The following is a 17,477-nucleotide window of genomic DNA, read 5'->3' on the forward strand; positions in this document are numbered from 1 at the left end:
CTTAGCCTGGGCCAGGGGAAAACTGTTTGTCTGGCTCCTGTACTCTCTCCACTGACAGCATTGCTATCTTGTAGCCAACAAGGTAAACCAGTTGTCCCTAAAATCTCATCCCTGGACTTGACTGTGAAGAGAAACATTGTTGATCTGCCTTCCTGTCTATACCAGGGCACATACAAGGATGTTTCAAAGGGGGGACTCAAAGCAGGGCATAATTGACATTTATTCAAATTGTGCTTAATTGAATACTTCATCTGCACCTCAGAAAACCACATGGGGTACAGGTTCTGTAAAGAGGAAGTAATTTTCATTAACAGGATCTAAATTAGTCTGACACAAAGACCTACCTGTGCCTGTGACACAGCTAATAATTGCAGTGTAATGAACCTGATGCTGCAGACAAAGGTTTCCTTTTCCTTTTTTTTTTTTTTCCGGTACGCGGGCCTCTCACTATTGTGGCCTGTCCCTTTGCAGAGCACAGGCTCCGGACGCGCAGGCTCAGCGGCCATGGCTCACGGGCCGAGCCGCTCCGCGGCATGTGGGATCTTCCCAGACCGGGGCACGAATCTGTGTCCCCTGCATTGGCAGGCGGACTCTCAACCACTGCGCCACCAGAAAAGCCCTCCTTTTCCTTTTTTATGTCGCCTTTCTTTTCCTTCTTTCCTTCCTCCCTCCCTCCCTCCCTTCCTTCTCTTTTGGTTCTGTATGTCAAGCAACCATCTTTATTCAGTGGCCAGGCTGATGATGGTTGGAGTGGAGCTGTCCCTTAGTGGTGAGAACAGAGCCTGTGCCCCCTGCTACTGCTCACAGCCCAGAGAAGGCCAAGTGAACCGCAGTTTGGTACAGGCTTGGCCTTGTGTCTCCTTCCTCATAAGACTGCACACTTTATGCCTCTTGGGAAACTTCTATTTTTTAAACAAAATGCTATTGAATATTTGATGCTTTTTCTTTTTTAAAATAAATTTATTTATTTATTTTTGGCTGCATTGGGTCTTTGCTGCTGTGTGCAGGCTTTCTCTAGTTGTGTCGAGCAGGGGCTACTCTTCGTTGTGGTGCTCGGGCTTCTCAATGAGGTAGCCTCTCGTTGTGGAGCACGGGCTCTATAGGCGTGCAGGCTTCAATAGCTGTGGCACACGGGCTCAGTAGTTGTGGTTCGCCAGCTCTACAGCGCAGGCTCAGTAGTTGTGGCGCACGGGCTTAGTTGCTCCGCGGCACGTGGGATCTTCCCGGATCAGGGCTCGAACCCGTGTCGCTTGTGTCGCCTGCGTTGGCAGGTGGACTCTTAACCAGTGGGCCACCAGGGAAATCCCTTGGGAAGCTTCTATTTTTTGACTGCATCTGCTACCTGTATTTTTCTTCTAACTCCTTTCACTCAGCCCACAAACACTCACAATCCTGAAAGGGTAGGAAAAAAGAGCTTCCAAGGACTAACCCTCCTTCAGTCCTATTACCTTTCTAAAATGCAAATAGGAGTTTGTCGCTCCCCTCATAAAATATCTGGTGGTGCAGAGTGGCCTTCAGGATGAAGCTTTTGGTGTAAGTCCTGTCCCTCCCCTGGCCACCCACCCCATCATACTTGCCCACCCAGGCCCCTTACCAGGTCCGAGCTGGAAGGGCTGACACATATGGATGCCACAGCAGCCTAAGGAGGCGTATCCCTTTCTAGCACGTGTTTAGTGGGGAACGGAGGAGATAGATATTCTATAAATGTGGCAAACTTTTCCCTTCCTATAGAGATTTGTTACATGCGTTTATTATCCAGAGTAATATGCTGGTGTTGAACCAATTAAAATCTAGATAGTACGCTTTGTTGGTCAACATCACATTACTGCTCATTATTCAGTTTCAGAACTAAGCTGCCTGAACTGTGTCAGGAGACTGTTAACTGGCACAGCCTCCAGTTATACCATGTGACAGGCTTTGAAGAAACCTTTCAAGAGAGATAGGCCTGCACCAAGGAAAAAATATTATTTTATTTTATTATTGATTTTAATTACCACTTGAGAGTGCTGTTCACTTCCATGGAAGTGGGTGGATTTTCATTTTGCTAAATGTAATGTCAGGAGCAGTGTCATGGGTGGCATCTGAGTTAACAGGTGCCACGTTTCCAACATATTCCAGTGGTGTTTGGCACCCTCTACAGTTTGGGGTCTGTAGGAGGTCCCTTGCTGGCCCATCCTTAATCCAGTTTTGTGCTGTGAGTTCTCTGTGCAAACTTGACTGTGCCAGGGGGCGGGGTTCGGGTGGGCTGTTGGCTGCTCAGCCCATGAGGTTGTAACCAAGGGTCTGTGTTTACCTGGTGTCAGCATCCCTTTCCTACAGGCAGAGCCCTTCAGCCATGCCTGACAAGCAAGGCTTGCAGCCCACAGGCTTATAAAGTGTAGTTGAGCATGAACTCTCACCAGATTCCATACAATACCTGAAGCTTATGGTGTAATGCTGGCTTCAGTTTCCTAGTCATGATCTCTGTCTTAACCTTAGTCTCCATTCATTTCGGGTTGAAAGTAGGTGGGGTTCCGTATCAGGGCAAAAAGCTGGGATTGGAGGGAACCCAATCCAGGGCAGGGGTTAGTCAAAAATCTGCCAGTTCTGTATGCATTTCAGGGCCTGGGGCCAAGGGACCTGCAGAAAGATGATGAGGCTCCATCTTCGCTCAGGTGACCCTGTTCTCACCTGCAGTGTCCTGGGGCCCCTGGGGGCCATCCCAGAGCCACATGCTGAAGAATGGGCATCCGTCACTGGGGAAACACATCTGAGTGACAGAAGCGCATGAGGATGGAAGAAAGTACCACGGAAGGATGGGCCAGGTGGACCATAAGGAATCACGGGCTAAGGGAAAGTTTTGTAGCTCCTGGCTCACCTGTCAGTACGGGTGTTCCCATTTTCTTAGCTTCTCAATCCTCTTTTCCAGATTGTGACCATCTTGGCAAACATGTCTGTCCTAGAGCAGTGTGCCTCTGACATCATTCAGGAGAACGGTATGTCTTTTCAGTGGTGTGCATGCCGTACAGGTTATGTGGCTCTGTGGGACCCTGTGCCTTTGTGTTTGTGTGAAGGCCTATGTATTTGTGCATGTGGGTCTCCACACTTGCAGGAGCACATGAATGCGTGCTTATGTGGGCAAGTGGGCCAATATGTAAGTGTTTTCTTGCTTCCACGGGGCTTCAATCTAGTGGGAGGCAGACACGGAACAAAAGAAGAGAACATCAGATGCAGAAAGTAAAGCAGGGAAGAAGATAAGGTAAACCCAAGGTAGGTGGGTGGCAGTTGGCTATTTCAGTCAGGGTGGTGAAGGGAAGACAGATTTCACTATGATCCAGAAGTAAAAATCTATTCCTACAAAGGATGCATTCCAACTTTAAATCATTCTCATCATATTGGGTTTGGCCACAGTGGAAAGCCAAAGGGTGGGGGATCAGGTCAGGGCAGCTGCATCCCTTGATGCCTCACCTGAGAGCATCTTTTTCCTCTTGCTCCCCTCCTCCCACCTCATGCGGAGGGTGTCACCAAGGTTCGGGTGAGGTGCCCCGAAGCTGATCTAAGAGGTCCCGGCTGGAGGGCAGGTCAGCTGGCTGCCTTGCAGCTGGGAACAAAGTGGTGAGGGCTTCCTGTGACTGAGAAATAGGAGAGCAATTAGCAACCAGTTGGAAACCAAGAGATGCTAACGAGGAGTGTGCTGGGAGCCTGGGCAGCTGCCTCTGTGCCTGTTAAGCCGCTTCTCCCTGGTTGCCCCGCTGTTTTAACACATGTACACATTCCCCATCCCCCATTGCTCTATTACTAATGGAAAGGCATCATTTTGTGTTAATTTTATGTGATTGGGCTAATAATGAGAAACTTTGTTGAGCTAGCTGAGGCTGAGAGGCTGAAGGGGTGTCTTTTGTGGCCTGTTCCTTCAGCACCCAGAGCCTGTAGTTCAAGTGGTCAGTGGGAGTGGGTCTCCATAGGCCAATGGATTTGGGATTGGAGTATCTGGCATCTGTGGAGGATTTTATGGTTTACAAAGTGCTATTGACGGGCTCATTCAGTAAAGTTATTGAGACCTACTAGGTTCTTGGCATTGTGCTGAACAGTGAGGACACAGAGGTAAGTTAAGTCCTTGCCTTTGTTCTAGAGTATCTCACACAGTCTAGAAGGAGACCCCACCTGGACAAAAGTGACGACAGGACAAAAGCGTGACATCTGCAGTAAAGTAATGCAGCAGAGGAAGGAGGGCATAGTGGTTGAGACTGTGAAGACTGGAAACGATTGCCTGGGCTTGAATCCTGGCTCTGTTATTTACTAGTTTTGTGACCTCCATTTTTCCATCTGCAAAATGGGAACAATAGTAATATCTACCTCACAGGGATGATGTGGGGATTAATATAAAGCATGTTAGAAGAGTGTCAGGCACAGAATGAGCTCTGTGCTATGTGTATCTGCTCTTTCAGGAAACAGTGGCCGTCTCGTAGGATTTAAATGAAGAGAGTTTGATGAAGAAACTATTTAGCAAAGTGGGTCAGGATTTGAGGGACCAGCAGTGGAGGTGATTCAGCCAGGGATCACTGGAAGACAGTAGGACTCCTTGGTCTGGACAGGGCAAGCCTCATTATGCTTTGAAAGGAAGTCCTCCCACCAGGATGCTTGAGACTCTGACATGCTTTGTCCTGAAGCCTGGTGATTTTGTCTCTGTCCTGCCCTAAACTGTGTGTGAGTGTTGGTGGTGGGGAGCTGGATGAATGGGCCATACTGGAAGGTCAGAAACTCTGACCACTGGTCACCCTTACACTGGGAGGCAGGCCAGGGCAGTCCAAGACACTGGGAGGCAGGCCAGGGCAGTCCAAGCTCTTATTTGTCAATCCAGTGGCATCAGTATTGCCCTTTCAGCTAGTTTTGCTTCTCCCTCAGGGGCTGGGGCTGAGCTGGAGAGAATGTTGAGGAGGGAACATGGCCTTGGGACCTGGTCTCTAAGCTGTAACTGCCCACAACTCTCAGGCAACTTTTGTGGCACTGAGCCTGGCCAGAACTTAGGAAACACATTCTGGATTTTGTAGGCAGCCCCAATTTCATTGCATCTTATCTTTTTCTAGATAAGACTTATAAGGTATACATTTAAAGGAAACTTTGTTTTTTTTACATTTGTAAGGCTTCTAACATGAATACATTCACATTCATTCATTTGATATTCATTCCCAAATATTTGAGCTAAGCACTATTCTGAATACTTTGGATATACCCATTCAGGAAGTGAACAAAAATCCTTGCCCCCATGGTGCTCACCTGGTCGTATATGAGAAACTATTTTTTGTCAGACTCTAGGTACGAAGCTGGGATTTGGAAAATGGCTTCTTTATGGGAACCTTGACCTGGAGGAACTAGTAAAATTTCTTAATCTTGTGGCACTTCCTGAAGTTGTCATGTTGGTGCCCCCTGTTTATGTCCCCATAGGCCATGCCATATATACTCACGACATTAATAGCTATGACTTTGTCTTAGGGACACTGTGGGCATAAGAAGCCAGAAGACCGTGTTCCATTCAGTGGCCAGGGAGGGGGTTTGGAGAGAAGCTCCTTGCCCCAGGATCAGAGTTTGTGGTGGCAGAGCCAATAGGGGCTAAGAAAGGCAGGGCCTGCAGCATTCCCTGAGGCTGTAGGAGGGGGAAATGGGGCACTTACACAGCTCACCAGAGAGAGAAATGGCCCCTCCTCAGGACTGAATAACCTCAGGGTCCACAACTAAGTTACTCACTGCCCCCTGAACTGGGATCTAGGAGGCTTAGAAGTTGCATCTGGTTCAAGTAAGATTTGGAGAGGCACATGACTGAGGTACTGGCCTGGAAGTGACTCCTATGTGAACTTGAGAAGTCACTTCATCTCTCCACACCTCAGGTACTCGTCTGTGAAATGGGGGAGAGAGGCAGGGGCCGGGCTAGAAGAACCCTAAGGACCCTTCGGATTCTATGGTCTAAGTTACAGGTTGCAAACTTAGATGCCTGCAGGACCCACACAGGTGATATAAATGGATGGCGTGTGCTCAGCATGGACTGGATCAATCTCATTTCAAAGAGTAAAAGCTTATAATAAGCTTCAGCAAATTGCTGTTATGCAGAAATGTGGAGAAATCTGATGCCAGAAATCTGGAGTTTTATGGAAATCTCCCAATTTTTGCATATTAGCAAAAACTTCTTAAAAAATTAGACACTGTGTAAAGCAAGAGAAAAAGCAAAAATACACCTGTGGGCCATATTTGGTTGAATTTCTAAGCTGGCAAGTGCCACTCTGTGCAGGAAAGAAGGGTGTGGGCTGGGGCAGCTGAGGAGTACCTCCCACAGAAGATGGACTTTTACTACAACCTGCAGGATGGGAATGATTTAGATGGAGAGTGAGAGGCAAAAGGACATCCCCTGCAGAAAGAATTAGACGGGCAAAGGCATGACGTGGGAGTGGATGTGGGTGTGGTTTTGTAGGCCAATCAGAGGACAGATCTGGCTTCAGGGAAGGGTGGAGAGGTTCTCAGCTGACCAAATTCAAGCCTAAATGTCTCGGTCCAACTACTCCACTCCCTTCCAGTACATGATACCCCTCTAAAACATTTGATTTAGTGATTATCCAGTCTAGGTTTGGGTCACCTCCCACCAGGGGGACCCATTACCTCTGGACCTGTCTCAGATGCAACCAGCATCAGAGGTGAAGAGATGATGGAGGGTAACCAGATTATCTGAATTCTGACACCAGCTCTAAAGCTACTTACTGTGTGACCCTGGGCAAGATACTCCACCTCTCTCTGTGCCTCAAAGTGAATTATTATATAGTGCTTAGTTTGAGGCTATTGGGAGGTTTTAGGGTTCGTGCATTTACTGTGTATTTAGCACAGCATCAGGGATGTAGTAAAAGCTCAGTTATAGCATTTAAAGGAAATTAAAAGGATATCCTCCAGATGTCCCTTCCAGGGGTGTAGTGACTTGGTATGTGGAATCAGAGACTCCCCCAGGGCAGAAGGAGAAGAAGAGGAGGCCTTGTCCAAGTTCCTCCTGTGGTTGAGAGCCCCGAGTCATCCCGACAGCCTTTGCTTGAGCCTGCAGCTAGAGGAAGTCTCCCTGCTTGGGCAGCTACCAACTGTTCATCGCTTTCCACCCAGGGGTCCAACTTATCATGGGCCTGCTGTCTGAGAAGCCAAGGTCTGGGACCCCCGCCGAGGTGGCGGCCTGCGAGCGAGTCCAGCAGAAGGCTGCAGTGACCCTGGCCCGTCTCAGCCGAGACCCAGATGTGGCACGGGAGGCCGTGCGGCTGAGTTGTAAGTGGTGCTGGCTGTGTTAGGGGCGGAGAGGGGCACCGGGGCTGGGAGCGGTCCTGATTTCATGGTGGCGGTGGTGACAGGACTCAGAGCAGGGCCGACTGTGCTGGGAGATGCTGGCATGGGGGCCCAGGGTGCAGGCCCAACTTAGCCTCCTTTCCCCTGGGGCTGAAGCAAGAGAGAGGAGGAGTCTAGAGAGGTTTAAGTTGGCCAGAAGAGTGACTCACTTGTAGGCTTCCTGTTAACAAGGACCCCATTCACTCATTCATTTTCTCATTCATTCATTTACTCAGTTATTTGCTTACTCATTTGTTTACTTATCCACACATTCATTCACTCATGAATTCATCCTTTTGTTCATTCATTCATTAACTCATTCATTACTTCATTTATCCGCCATTAACTTTCATTAAATCACACATTCATTCATTAACTCATTCATTACTTCATTTATCCACCATTAACTCTTTCATTAAATCACTCATTCGTTCATTAAGTCAGTCACTTATTTACCCAACAAATGTTTCCAGAGCACTCACTCTATGGTAGGCTCTGTTCTGAGTGCTGGGCATATAACACTGATTATAACCGCGTCCTAACCACAGCGGCCTATAGCCTAATGGAGGTGGCGGATATGGAAAGAAAAATTTACACTTGAGTATCACAGAGCGATGCTCAAAGGATGTCAGTGGCACAATTGGCACACAGAGGAAGTAGCCCACACTTATCCAGGTGGTTCAAATAATGTAACAAGAAGGTGACTCTTCAGCTGTGGCTCCGGGAGTTATTCGGCTGTGAGGGCTAGGAAAGGGCACCCAGGTAGAGGCAGGAGATGGCAGTGTTGCCGACCATCCGGGCACTTGGAGGACAGCAAGAGGTGGCCTTGGGGCAGCAGGGAGTTCTGGCTCCAAAATGACTTTATGGAGGATAAATACGTACATACAGAATCTGTCTGCATACCTTTCATTACTATCTTATAATGAGTTTTTTTTTTCCATTGTTAGAGTTTGAAAAAGTCAATTTGCGTTGAAAAGCAAAGTCATTTATTTGACTTTCCTCCGTAAAGGCTTAGGAAGTATTAGTGTCCTCAAGTGTAGTCTTCTATAATCTTAGCCACAATATATTTTCTGACTCAAATGGGCAGCTGGGGGTGGAGAGGTACTAGGAAGTTCCTCTGATAAAGATGTAAATGTTAACTATAGCCGGGAAAATCAGAAGAACCTGCATGGGAAGTTCCTTCTCAGGAAGACCTGCAGTCTTCTGTGGCTCATTCCTCCACACTGTGGGTGAACTCCATCCTGGCCAGTGTTCTGGCGCTCAGGGGTTTGGTTTTGATGCTCCAGCTCATCCTGGCCCTGACCAGGGTCCATTTACACCTGAGGGAGCAGAAAGTCTTCCCTGCCAATTGGCAGCCGCCTCCCTCCACAGGACCCCGTGCAGAGGACCTGTGTGTGAGAGATGGGAGCACCTCTGGGTCAGGCCTGGCCAGGCCACCCCGACCTGGGTGTGAGGGTCTCTCCGTGTCTCACGCAGGTATGTCCCGCCTCATTGAACTCTGTCGCTCACCCTCCAAGAGGAACAGCAGTGATGCCGTGCTGGTGGCCTGCCTGGTGAGTTCCCAATCCTCCCCCAGCTTTCTTCCTGGGCTTTGGGGCTGCAGACCAGGGACCAGGGGAACAGGCTGTGCCATGCCAGGCTTGGGTAAGCCAGACAATTCGTTCTGGATTTCCATTTTTCTCTTTAAAAGAGCAATATTTGTTTCACTTAATTCATAAGATCGTGATGAAAATTATATGAGGTCATATACGTGAAAGGCAGAGGCCTGGGGAACCCCCATTACCACACATTTAGTACCTTTGAGGTCCTGGGGGATCTGACAGCAGGTCTAGACCAGAGGGGCCCAGCTGGCAGGATGCTGGGTGATGGTGGTGATGCTATGGTGCTTGCAGCATGTGGTAGCTAGGGTAAGATGTCTTCTGCCTGTTCCAAAGTGGACACTGTGAGAAAGCCTCCTTTCCTCCTCAGATAGAGCCGCTCTATTGGTTCTCTTCCAGCTTCGTAGCTCCCTCCTCCGTTGTGGAGTAGGACAGGACAGGACAGAGGATTATTCAGCCAGTCCCCAGGATCTTCACCCCCAACCAAGCTAGCACATCCTGGGAGGTCTCCACCCAACTTCTTGATGCTTGGGTCCACCATGAAAGTACCAGCAGCACCAGATGGGGAACACCCAACCTGTCTCTATATCCTCCCTGCTGGGCTGTATTAAATCCTAGAGCAGAGCAGCTGGAAGCATCCAGGAGCAGGGAAGCCCACTGTAAAAGCCCTTTAACTTCCAGAAGGGGGTGCCAGATCTTTGATTTGTCCTCTTTGTGCAGATCTTTGACTGTGCAGAAGGGATGGATCTAGAGGTCTTTCAAGCTGTTTCACAATAAAGCCCCTTCTCACCCCGTCCTTTTTTTTTTTTTTTTAAACTAAGCTCATCCCATTTCTGGGAGCTCCTGACAGGCATTGTATGGTGGTAGGAGCAGCAGGCATTACAGTCAGACACACCTGTCTTGGTTTTACCATTAATGAGCTGCGTGACATTGGGTAGGTCACTAAGCGCTGTAAATTTTATTCAGTAAATATTTGCTAAGTGATTCTATGAGCCATGCACTCTTCTGGGCTTTGGGGATACAGATGTGGGGGGAAAAAAAGACAAAAATTTCAGCTCTGTTGGGCCTTTTATTCTGGTACATGCAGAACAACCTTCACCCTTTTTGTGCCTTGGGTGATCTGGAGAAGCTTATGGACCCCTTCTCAATATTAGGTTTTAAATGCATAAAGTAAAATATATAGAATTAAAAGGAAAACCATCATATTAAAATAATTATTAGACTATCAAAGCAGGTGATATGTTTATATATATATATATATATATATATATATATATATACTTTTAAATTAGCCCCTTAAATAAAAGCTAGCCTCAAGTCTTCACTAGCAATGAGAATAAATAATATTGAAGGTACCTCCAAAAACTGTAATTTACTGAACCAAACTTGGGTCTGCTTGCCCATGCACAGTAAAGCCAATCGACTGACACCGGCTTGTGGTGAAGGAAAGTGCAGTGGGTACTGCAGGTTGCCAAGTGAGGAGTCCAGGTAGATAGGGCTTCAAAGGCCCAAACTCTCTGAAGGCTTTCAGGGAAAGTTTTTTTTAAAGACAGGGTGAGGGAGGGGGGTTGTGTGGTGTGTGATCAGCTCATGGACATCCTTCTGATTGGTTGGTGATGAGGTAAATCAGGAGTCAGCATCATCAACATTCTGGTTCCAACAGGTCTGGGGTCTATGCGGGCAGCATGCAGTTAATTTCTTCCACCTGGTGGAGGTTTCAGTATCTGTAAAAGAGCTCAAAGGACGTGGCTCCGAATATTATCTATATCCCCTGAGGAGGAACTAAAGCTCCTTGACTTTGTTTAAAGGCTAAACTCTTATTAGTTTGTCTTGCTTGACTGTTTTCCTTTCTTTCTGCATTTTCTCACTTCTCTGATTAAATGTACTCTTTGGCACTCGGGGAAGCCTAGGAGACTAAAGTTTTTATACAGACAAGAGACAGGTAGAGGATGTGGAGGGGGATGCTGTTCCAGGAAGGCCCCATAGGGTCCTGCTCAGTTACAAAAGTGTCTGTGATTTCTATTGGTGAACAAGTAACAGGCACCGCTGAGACATCTCGATCTGTTGCTACATTCGCACACAGCTGAAGGAAAGGCTGTTTCAGTGAGAGGCCAGTGAATGTAAAGGTGTAATTTTTTTCATGCAAGTTCATAGACCTTAATTTTGTCTGGTCTAGTGAGTAAAAGGAGACAGTTAATACCTGGCAAACACATAATCATTGGCCCCAACTACCTTATCTTCACAACTTGGGCAGCCAGCAACTGCCTGACCCTGAATAGGCCTGAGAAAATGTTGAGAAACTATAAAGCTCCTTTCAGACACGTGGGCTCGCTATGATTCCTTTTCCATTTTTATCATTAGTTTGAAGGAGAGCACACAGAAGGGCTTGGCCTCTATTTTCAATCACTTGAAGGACTTTCTGGTGGTAAAGGGATCACATTTCTCCTTGTGGACAGGTTGTTGGATGCTGAATAGAGCCCCTTCCTTCTGAATCCATCCTTCATGTGGCTGCTGGCCTCATTTTCCTCATGACAGTTTACAATCATGACCTTTCCATGAGCACCCCTTCCCTGGTTCCCTGTTACCTATGGCCTACTGTCCACATACTTAGCCCTTCACAGCCTGGCTCTGACCCACCTCGGGTCTGAAGGCCTTCCACTGCCTCCAGGCCCTGTCCAGCTTGGGTCAGAATGCCCTGAACCACCCTGACACTGTGCTTTGGCCCTTGTCCCAAGCAGATGTCCTCTCTATAGCTCTGCCAGCACCGCCTTCAAGGCTCATATCAAAATCCTCCTCCTTGAGGCTTCCTGGGAGTTCTCTGCGGCTTGGACCTGCCTGCTCAGATTTTGTTTTCCCCAGAAGGAAGCATGTTGTGTTATCCTGTGTTCTAGGTGTTATAAGGGGAGGCTCTTGGAATTCAAACACAGGCCTGCCTGATGCTGAATGTCTTGACTTTTTGCCCTGACCATCTTGTTTCCAGCCATGCTTTCTCCCCTTATGGATTGTGGCCCTAGTCATGCTACCTTGGCTCATGGGAGGGGATCTGTATTTCTCCCCCTCTACCCTGGAACCTTCTCCTGGCTGGGTCCCTTTTCCAGCTCTTGTATCTCCATGGGACCTTGGGTTTGGTGACTGTTTCTTGCCTGGCTGAGGGACTGATGGACTTGTCTGCTCATCCCCCAGCCCCCAGTGTTGGTGGGTGTTCGTGATTTGTCTCCCAGAAGGGGCTCCATACTTGAGTGCAGCCCACTGGCTGGCGAGATGGGGGCTGCTTGGAGCCTGGCCTGGGGGATGGAGCTGGAGGCTACCTCTCCTGCCCCTCGCCAAGCCTTCTTCCCAGTTTCAAAGACTCTATTCAGGTGAAGGGAGGACATTTCAGTTATCATCTCCCACATCTGGAAAAGTGGCAGCATGGATTGCCTCTTGCAAACAGAATTGATTTTTCCTTAATGAAGCGGCTGTCAGTGGGGTACGGGGCTTGTTTAATTATTGCGTGTTTTCAGACTGTCTGGGAATGAGATGCTGGGAAGGTTGTTAACCTTCTGAGGAAAGCAGAGGCCAAGTAAAAGGCTTCAGAAGGGTGAAGGATCCTTTAAGCTCCTGGATGCTGAGGAGGGGGTGCTCTGAGACCATTTGGGTTCATGATGAACCCTGCACACTTTCTGAGGACCCTGGGGAGAGGAGGGTATCTATTTGCCTTCGTGGCTTTTTGGGTCTGTTTCTAGTTCTCTCTCTCGTGTTTTGCTTTTGCTTTTCTCTCTGTCTAGAGGTTGCCTCCTCCCTTAGGGATGTTTCTCTCTCCTTCTTTCTCCTCCCCCATTCTTTTTATCCCTTTAGTCCTCTCCCCCATCTCTACTATCTCTTCACCTCCTCCTATCTCTCTCCTATTATCCTCCCACCCCCAGGGTGTGCTCTCTTTTTCTCTGATACCATCTCTTTCTCTCTTGATCTCCCTGTTATGCTTGGTCTCTTCTCTTTCACAAGTTCATCTCTCTCTTTTTTTAAAAATTAATTAATTAATTAATTTTTGGCTGCGTTGGGTCTTCATTGCTGTGCATGGGCTTTCTCTAGTTGCAGCGAGCGGGAGCTACTTTTCATTTTGGTGAATGGGCTTCTCAGAGCGGTGGCTTCTCTTGTTGCAGAGCATGGGCTCTAGGCACATGGGCTTCAACAGTTGTGGCTCACAGGCTCAGTAGTTGTGGCTTGCGGGCTCTAGAGCGCAGGCTCAGTAGTTGTGGCACATGGACTTAGTTGCTCCGTGGCATGTGGGATCTTCCCGGGCCAGGGCCCGAACCCATGTCCCCTGCATTGGCCGGCAGATTCTTAACCACTGCACCACCAGGGAAGCCCTCTCTCTTTTTTTTTTTTTTTTGCGGTACGCGGGCCTCTCACTGTTGTGGCCTCTCCCATTGCGGAGCACAGGCTCCAGACGCACAGGCCCAGCGGCCATGGCTCACGGGTCTAGCTGCTCTGTGGCATGTGGGATCTTCCCGGACCGGGGCATGAACCTGTGTCCCCTGCATCGGCAGGCGGACTCTCAACCACTGCGCCACCAGGGAAGCCCCCCCTCTCTCTTTTAATAGTTCCTTCTTGTTCTGTTTTTCTGATGCTGTCTCTTTTTTTCTGTCTCTCTATTATTTTCTTCTTCTACATTTTCTCTTTTCATGGGTTTATTTTCTATCTATTTCTTTGTCTCTCTTTTTTTCTTCCCTCTCTTTTGCATTATTTTTATGCTTGATGATGTAAAATACATTGATGGTTTTATATTCTCATATCTGTGGACGATCCCTGGTTCCATTTTTACTGTAACAACTCAAAGGCAGTAAGGTTATTTCTCCCAGTTGGAGCCCAGAGGAACCAGAAAGTGCAATGGAGTTCAGCCTTTTAGCCCCTGGGGAAGTCATACTCCAGGAGAGGCAGGACACACTAGTTAGAGACAGTCTCCTGGATTCTCCTTCCTGCCACCAGCGTCTAAGACCCTGTTCATGTGAACAGAGATGCATAGCCCTTCTCCTTGAACCAGCTTGGACATGGCAGTGTCTGTTAGTCCAACAGTCAACTTAAGCCATCCTCTCTTTTCACCAACTTGGCGATTTCTCAGCAATAGATTACTTCTCATGTCTAGGTAATGAGCTATATGTTTGCCTTGTACTCATTATAACCTAGTGTCCTGGGCTTGCAGCATCCTGTCTCTGTGTGTGTAGGTATGAAGGCCCTGGAGTTGGGCTGCTGTGTGATCTTGGGAAGGCCACTTTTGCTCTCTGAGTCTGTCTCCTTATTTCTAAATTGGATATCATGATACTTACCTTGCTGTATCCTGTGGGGATTAAATGAGATACTATGTAGACACTCAGTAAGAGTGGGCATTCCTCCTTCTTTGCTTCTTCTGCCACTCAAGATAGTCCCCTCTCTCTTTGTTTCCCAAGGGAAGGGCATCCTTAAGCTCCCACCTTGTTCCTTGCTCTGTTCAGGCTTGAGAAAGATGGAAGGAATTAATATTCATTGGGCACTTAGTATGCATGGCCTCAGCTAACTGGCAAAGAGGTCTAGGTAGGTACACAGCTCACGTTTATAGTTTCAGGTTACTCTAGCAGTAGAACTCAACATTTGTTCGGGTTTTTTTTCAGCATACCTTTGTAGATACAGAAAAAAACAAAACGGTCTCTATCCTTAAGGAGCTTAGAGTCTGGTGTGGGAATAAACACCTAAAAAATAGTTGGGGAGGGGTTTCACATCATGGGAAAGATCTGAGCAAGGGCACATGGATGTAAAGCAAGATGGTGTACTCAGGGAAGAGTGCAACACTCAGTGTGTGGGGACCTGGGCAGTAGTTTCATTCTGCCTGCACTTCTCTTTCCTGTTCATCCCCATCTTGGTGGCAGAAATTCCATTTCCTTCAACTTTATGACCCTCCTTCCCATCCCAAAATGTTTTGCTCAGAACCTTGCTGAACTTATAGATAAATGACTAGCCCTTGCTGTTCTAAGATTCCTATAGAGACCTGGAAGTGAGAATATAATTCCACTGATGCTTCTGGTAGTTCCAGTCTCTAAGATAAATCTTGAACTTAAATATGTCACTAAATTGACCAAATCCCTAAAATGACAGGTCTTCAAAACAATCAGTTTCCTAAGATGACTGAAAAACCAAGATGGCAAGACTAATTAAGATCATGAAAACTTTCAGATGACATCCCCTTTAGTGATCAAGGTACCATTGAAATCAGGTGACTATGTAATAAAGTTGCTATGGTGACCAAGTGACATAAAAGACCATATCACTAAGGTGTCAAGGTGATGATCAGCTCAAATTGGCTGGTAAATGAGCCACTTACTGAAATGCATCTCTCAGGGAAGTTGAAGGCCCAGTCTGATCTCTTCTGTTTTCTCCTCAGGCTGCCCTGCGTAGATTGGCCGGGGTCTGTCCTGAAGGCCTCCAGGACTCTGACTTCCAGCAGCTGGTCCAGCCCCGGCTTGTGGACTCTTTCTTACTCTGCAGCAACATGGAGGAGAGTTTTGTGTAGCAAGTATGGGAGACAAAAGGCATTCGGCCTCATTCTCAAGCCCCCTCTGAGTACATACCTGTTAACGCACCTGACCACACACCAGCCCCCTCACCTCTTTATTTATACTTAATTTATTTTTTATGTGAAATTAACAGAGGGCTAAACATTATAGCAACATCATCAGGCAGTTTGTGGTCTTTGGGAGTCTTTTTTGTTTTTATTTTTTGACTTCTGTGACTTTTCAGTTGCAGATGTTGAAATGCATAATGGCTAATATGACAGATTGTCATGGGTGATTTCACGTCCTTTTGCTTTCTCTACTCTCACTATATAACCTTGCTTCATTTTTTTTTAAAACAAAATCTGATAACAAGAGTATCTTAGCTGTCCAGCAGTTTTTCTTTTTTTTAAAGTTGGAATTGCTCTTTCTAAAATATTTTAAATGCATTTCATAGTTGGACAGAATATACTGGAAGTTCTAGTTTTATTCTTTAATAAATGAAATCACATGAAATGTGTCTTGAATTTTCTGATTAAATTATGTCTTAGGCTAACTTCTTGCTTCCCAAGTTTTCATGCCACAAAAACTTTCTCAACTGTTAAAACTGCATAGAAAGTATATTGTTTTCATAGCTGCATAAATGGGTTAATTTCTGAGTGATTTAGTGAGAACTCAAAAGGTTTCCAAAGTCCCAGGAACTCAGTTTCTCTTGGCTTGCTCTTCTTTAACCTCATGGTAAACAGTATCCTCAGATGAGGTTTTACTGAAAAATACCTCTTCAAAAGTATACTTGAAACTAGTGGTGTGCTGAAGTTGGCTTATACCAGCTCACAAGGGACAGTTGTAAGGAATTCCTCCCAACTCCACATTCAGTGAGCTCATTTGGTACCTTGTAACTGGGAATACTGAGAGTATTTATACCACATAAATTGGAAGATGCTACAAATCAGAGGCTTGGTGTTTTGTTTTTTTCCCCACAGAGCTGGTTTACCAATATCGTTGTTTGAAAGTATTACAAAAATCTATGACTATTTCTGAAAGATTTATTACTATTGTGATATGATTTTATGCAATTCAAGAAAGTTTTGAAATCCATTGCATAAGAGGCTAAAAGAATTACATGATCATATCAATATATGCAGAAAAAGCACTTGATAAAATACAATATCCTTTCATGATTTAAAAAAAACTTTCAATAAACTAGGAATAAAGGGAAATTTTCTCAACTTGATCAAGATTATCTACAAAAAACCTACAGCTAACATCATCTATGAAGCTAAGAAACTCAAAGATTTCACAAAAGATCAGGTACAAGGCAAGGATATTGTCTCTCATCACTCCTTTTCAACATCATACTGGACATTCTAGCTAATGCAATAAGATAAGGAAAAAAAACAAGTAGGTATGGTGATGGGTCAGCATACTTGAAAAACAGGATAACCACAAATCAAAAACATATAATAGACTCACAAGAAAAGAAAAAGAAGAAAACACAAAGCATAATACAAAAGAAAACCATCAACCACAAAAGAAAACCAAAAAGAAAAAAAAAAGGAACAAAGAAGAAATACAAAATCAACTGGAAAACAAGGTTTAAAGTGGCAATAAATATATACAATAGCTGTCTGAAATCTCAATGGACTAAATGCGCCAATCAAAAGGCAGAGTGGTAGATTTGATTAAAAAAAAAAACATAAACCAAGAGCCTACGATATACTGCCTATAAGAGACCCATTTGAGGGCAAAGGACACATACGGATCAAAAGTGAGGGGATGGAAAACACTTCATGCAAACAGAAATGACAAGAAAGTGGGGGTAGAAACATTCAGATAAAATAGATTTTAAAACAAAGAACATAAAGAAAGATAAAGCAGGACAGTATATAATGATGAAAGGATCAATACAAGAAGAGGATATTACACTTGCTAACATATATACACCCAATATAGGAGCACTTAAATACATAAAAGAAATATTAACAGACATAAAAGGAGAAATTGATGGGAATACAATAATAGTAGGAGACTTTAACAGACCACTCATATC

At 46.0% G+C, this 17,477-nt stretch overlaps 1 protein-coding gene across 2 annotated transcripts in view; it reads left to right on the top strand.

Annotated features, from left to right (window-relative positions):
- INSC (INSC spindle orientation adaptor protein) overlaps nucleotides 1-16,320 on the top strand; it is a 126,784-nt gene extending 110,464 nt beyond the window's left edge. The window contains exons 10-13 of one of the 2 annotated variants that reach the window (XM_029208597.1): nucleotides 2,909-2,975; nucleotides 7,114-7,269; nucleotides 8,803-8,879; nucleotides 15,319-16,320. In XM_029208597.1, the coding sequence (XP_029064430.1) occupies nucleotides 2,909-2,975; nucleotides 7,114-7,269; nucleotides 8,803-8,879; nucleotides 15,319-15,447 (429 nt within the window). In that variant the 3' untranslated portion in view covers nucleotides 15,448-16,320. The remainder of the gene's footprint in view (nucleotides 1-2,908; nucleotides 2,976-7,113; nucleotides 7,270-8,802; nucleotides 8,880-15,318) is intronic. The other variant, XM_029208598.1, reaches the window with a different exon arrangement.
- The last annotated feature ends 1,157 nt before the right edge of the window (nucleotides 16,321-17,477 follow it).

This window comes from Monodon monoceros, unplaced genomic scaffold (genome assembly GCF_005190385.1).
Source record: "Monodon monoceros isolate NGI ecotype Baffin Bay Population unplaced genomic scaffold, NGI_Narwhal_1 Super_Scaffold_7, whole genome shotgun sequence".
Taxonomy (NCBI): Eukaryota; Metazoa; Chordata; class Mammalia; order Artiodactyla; family Monodontidae; genus Monodon; species Monodon monoceros.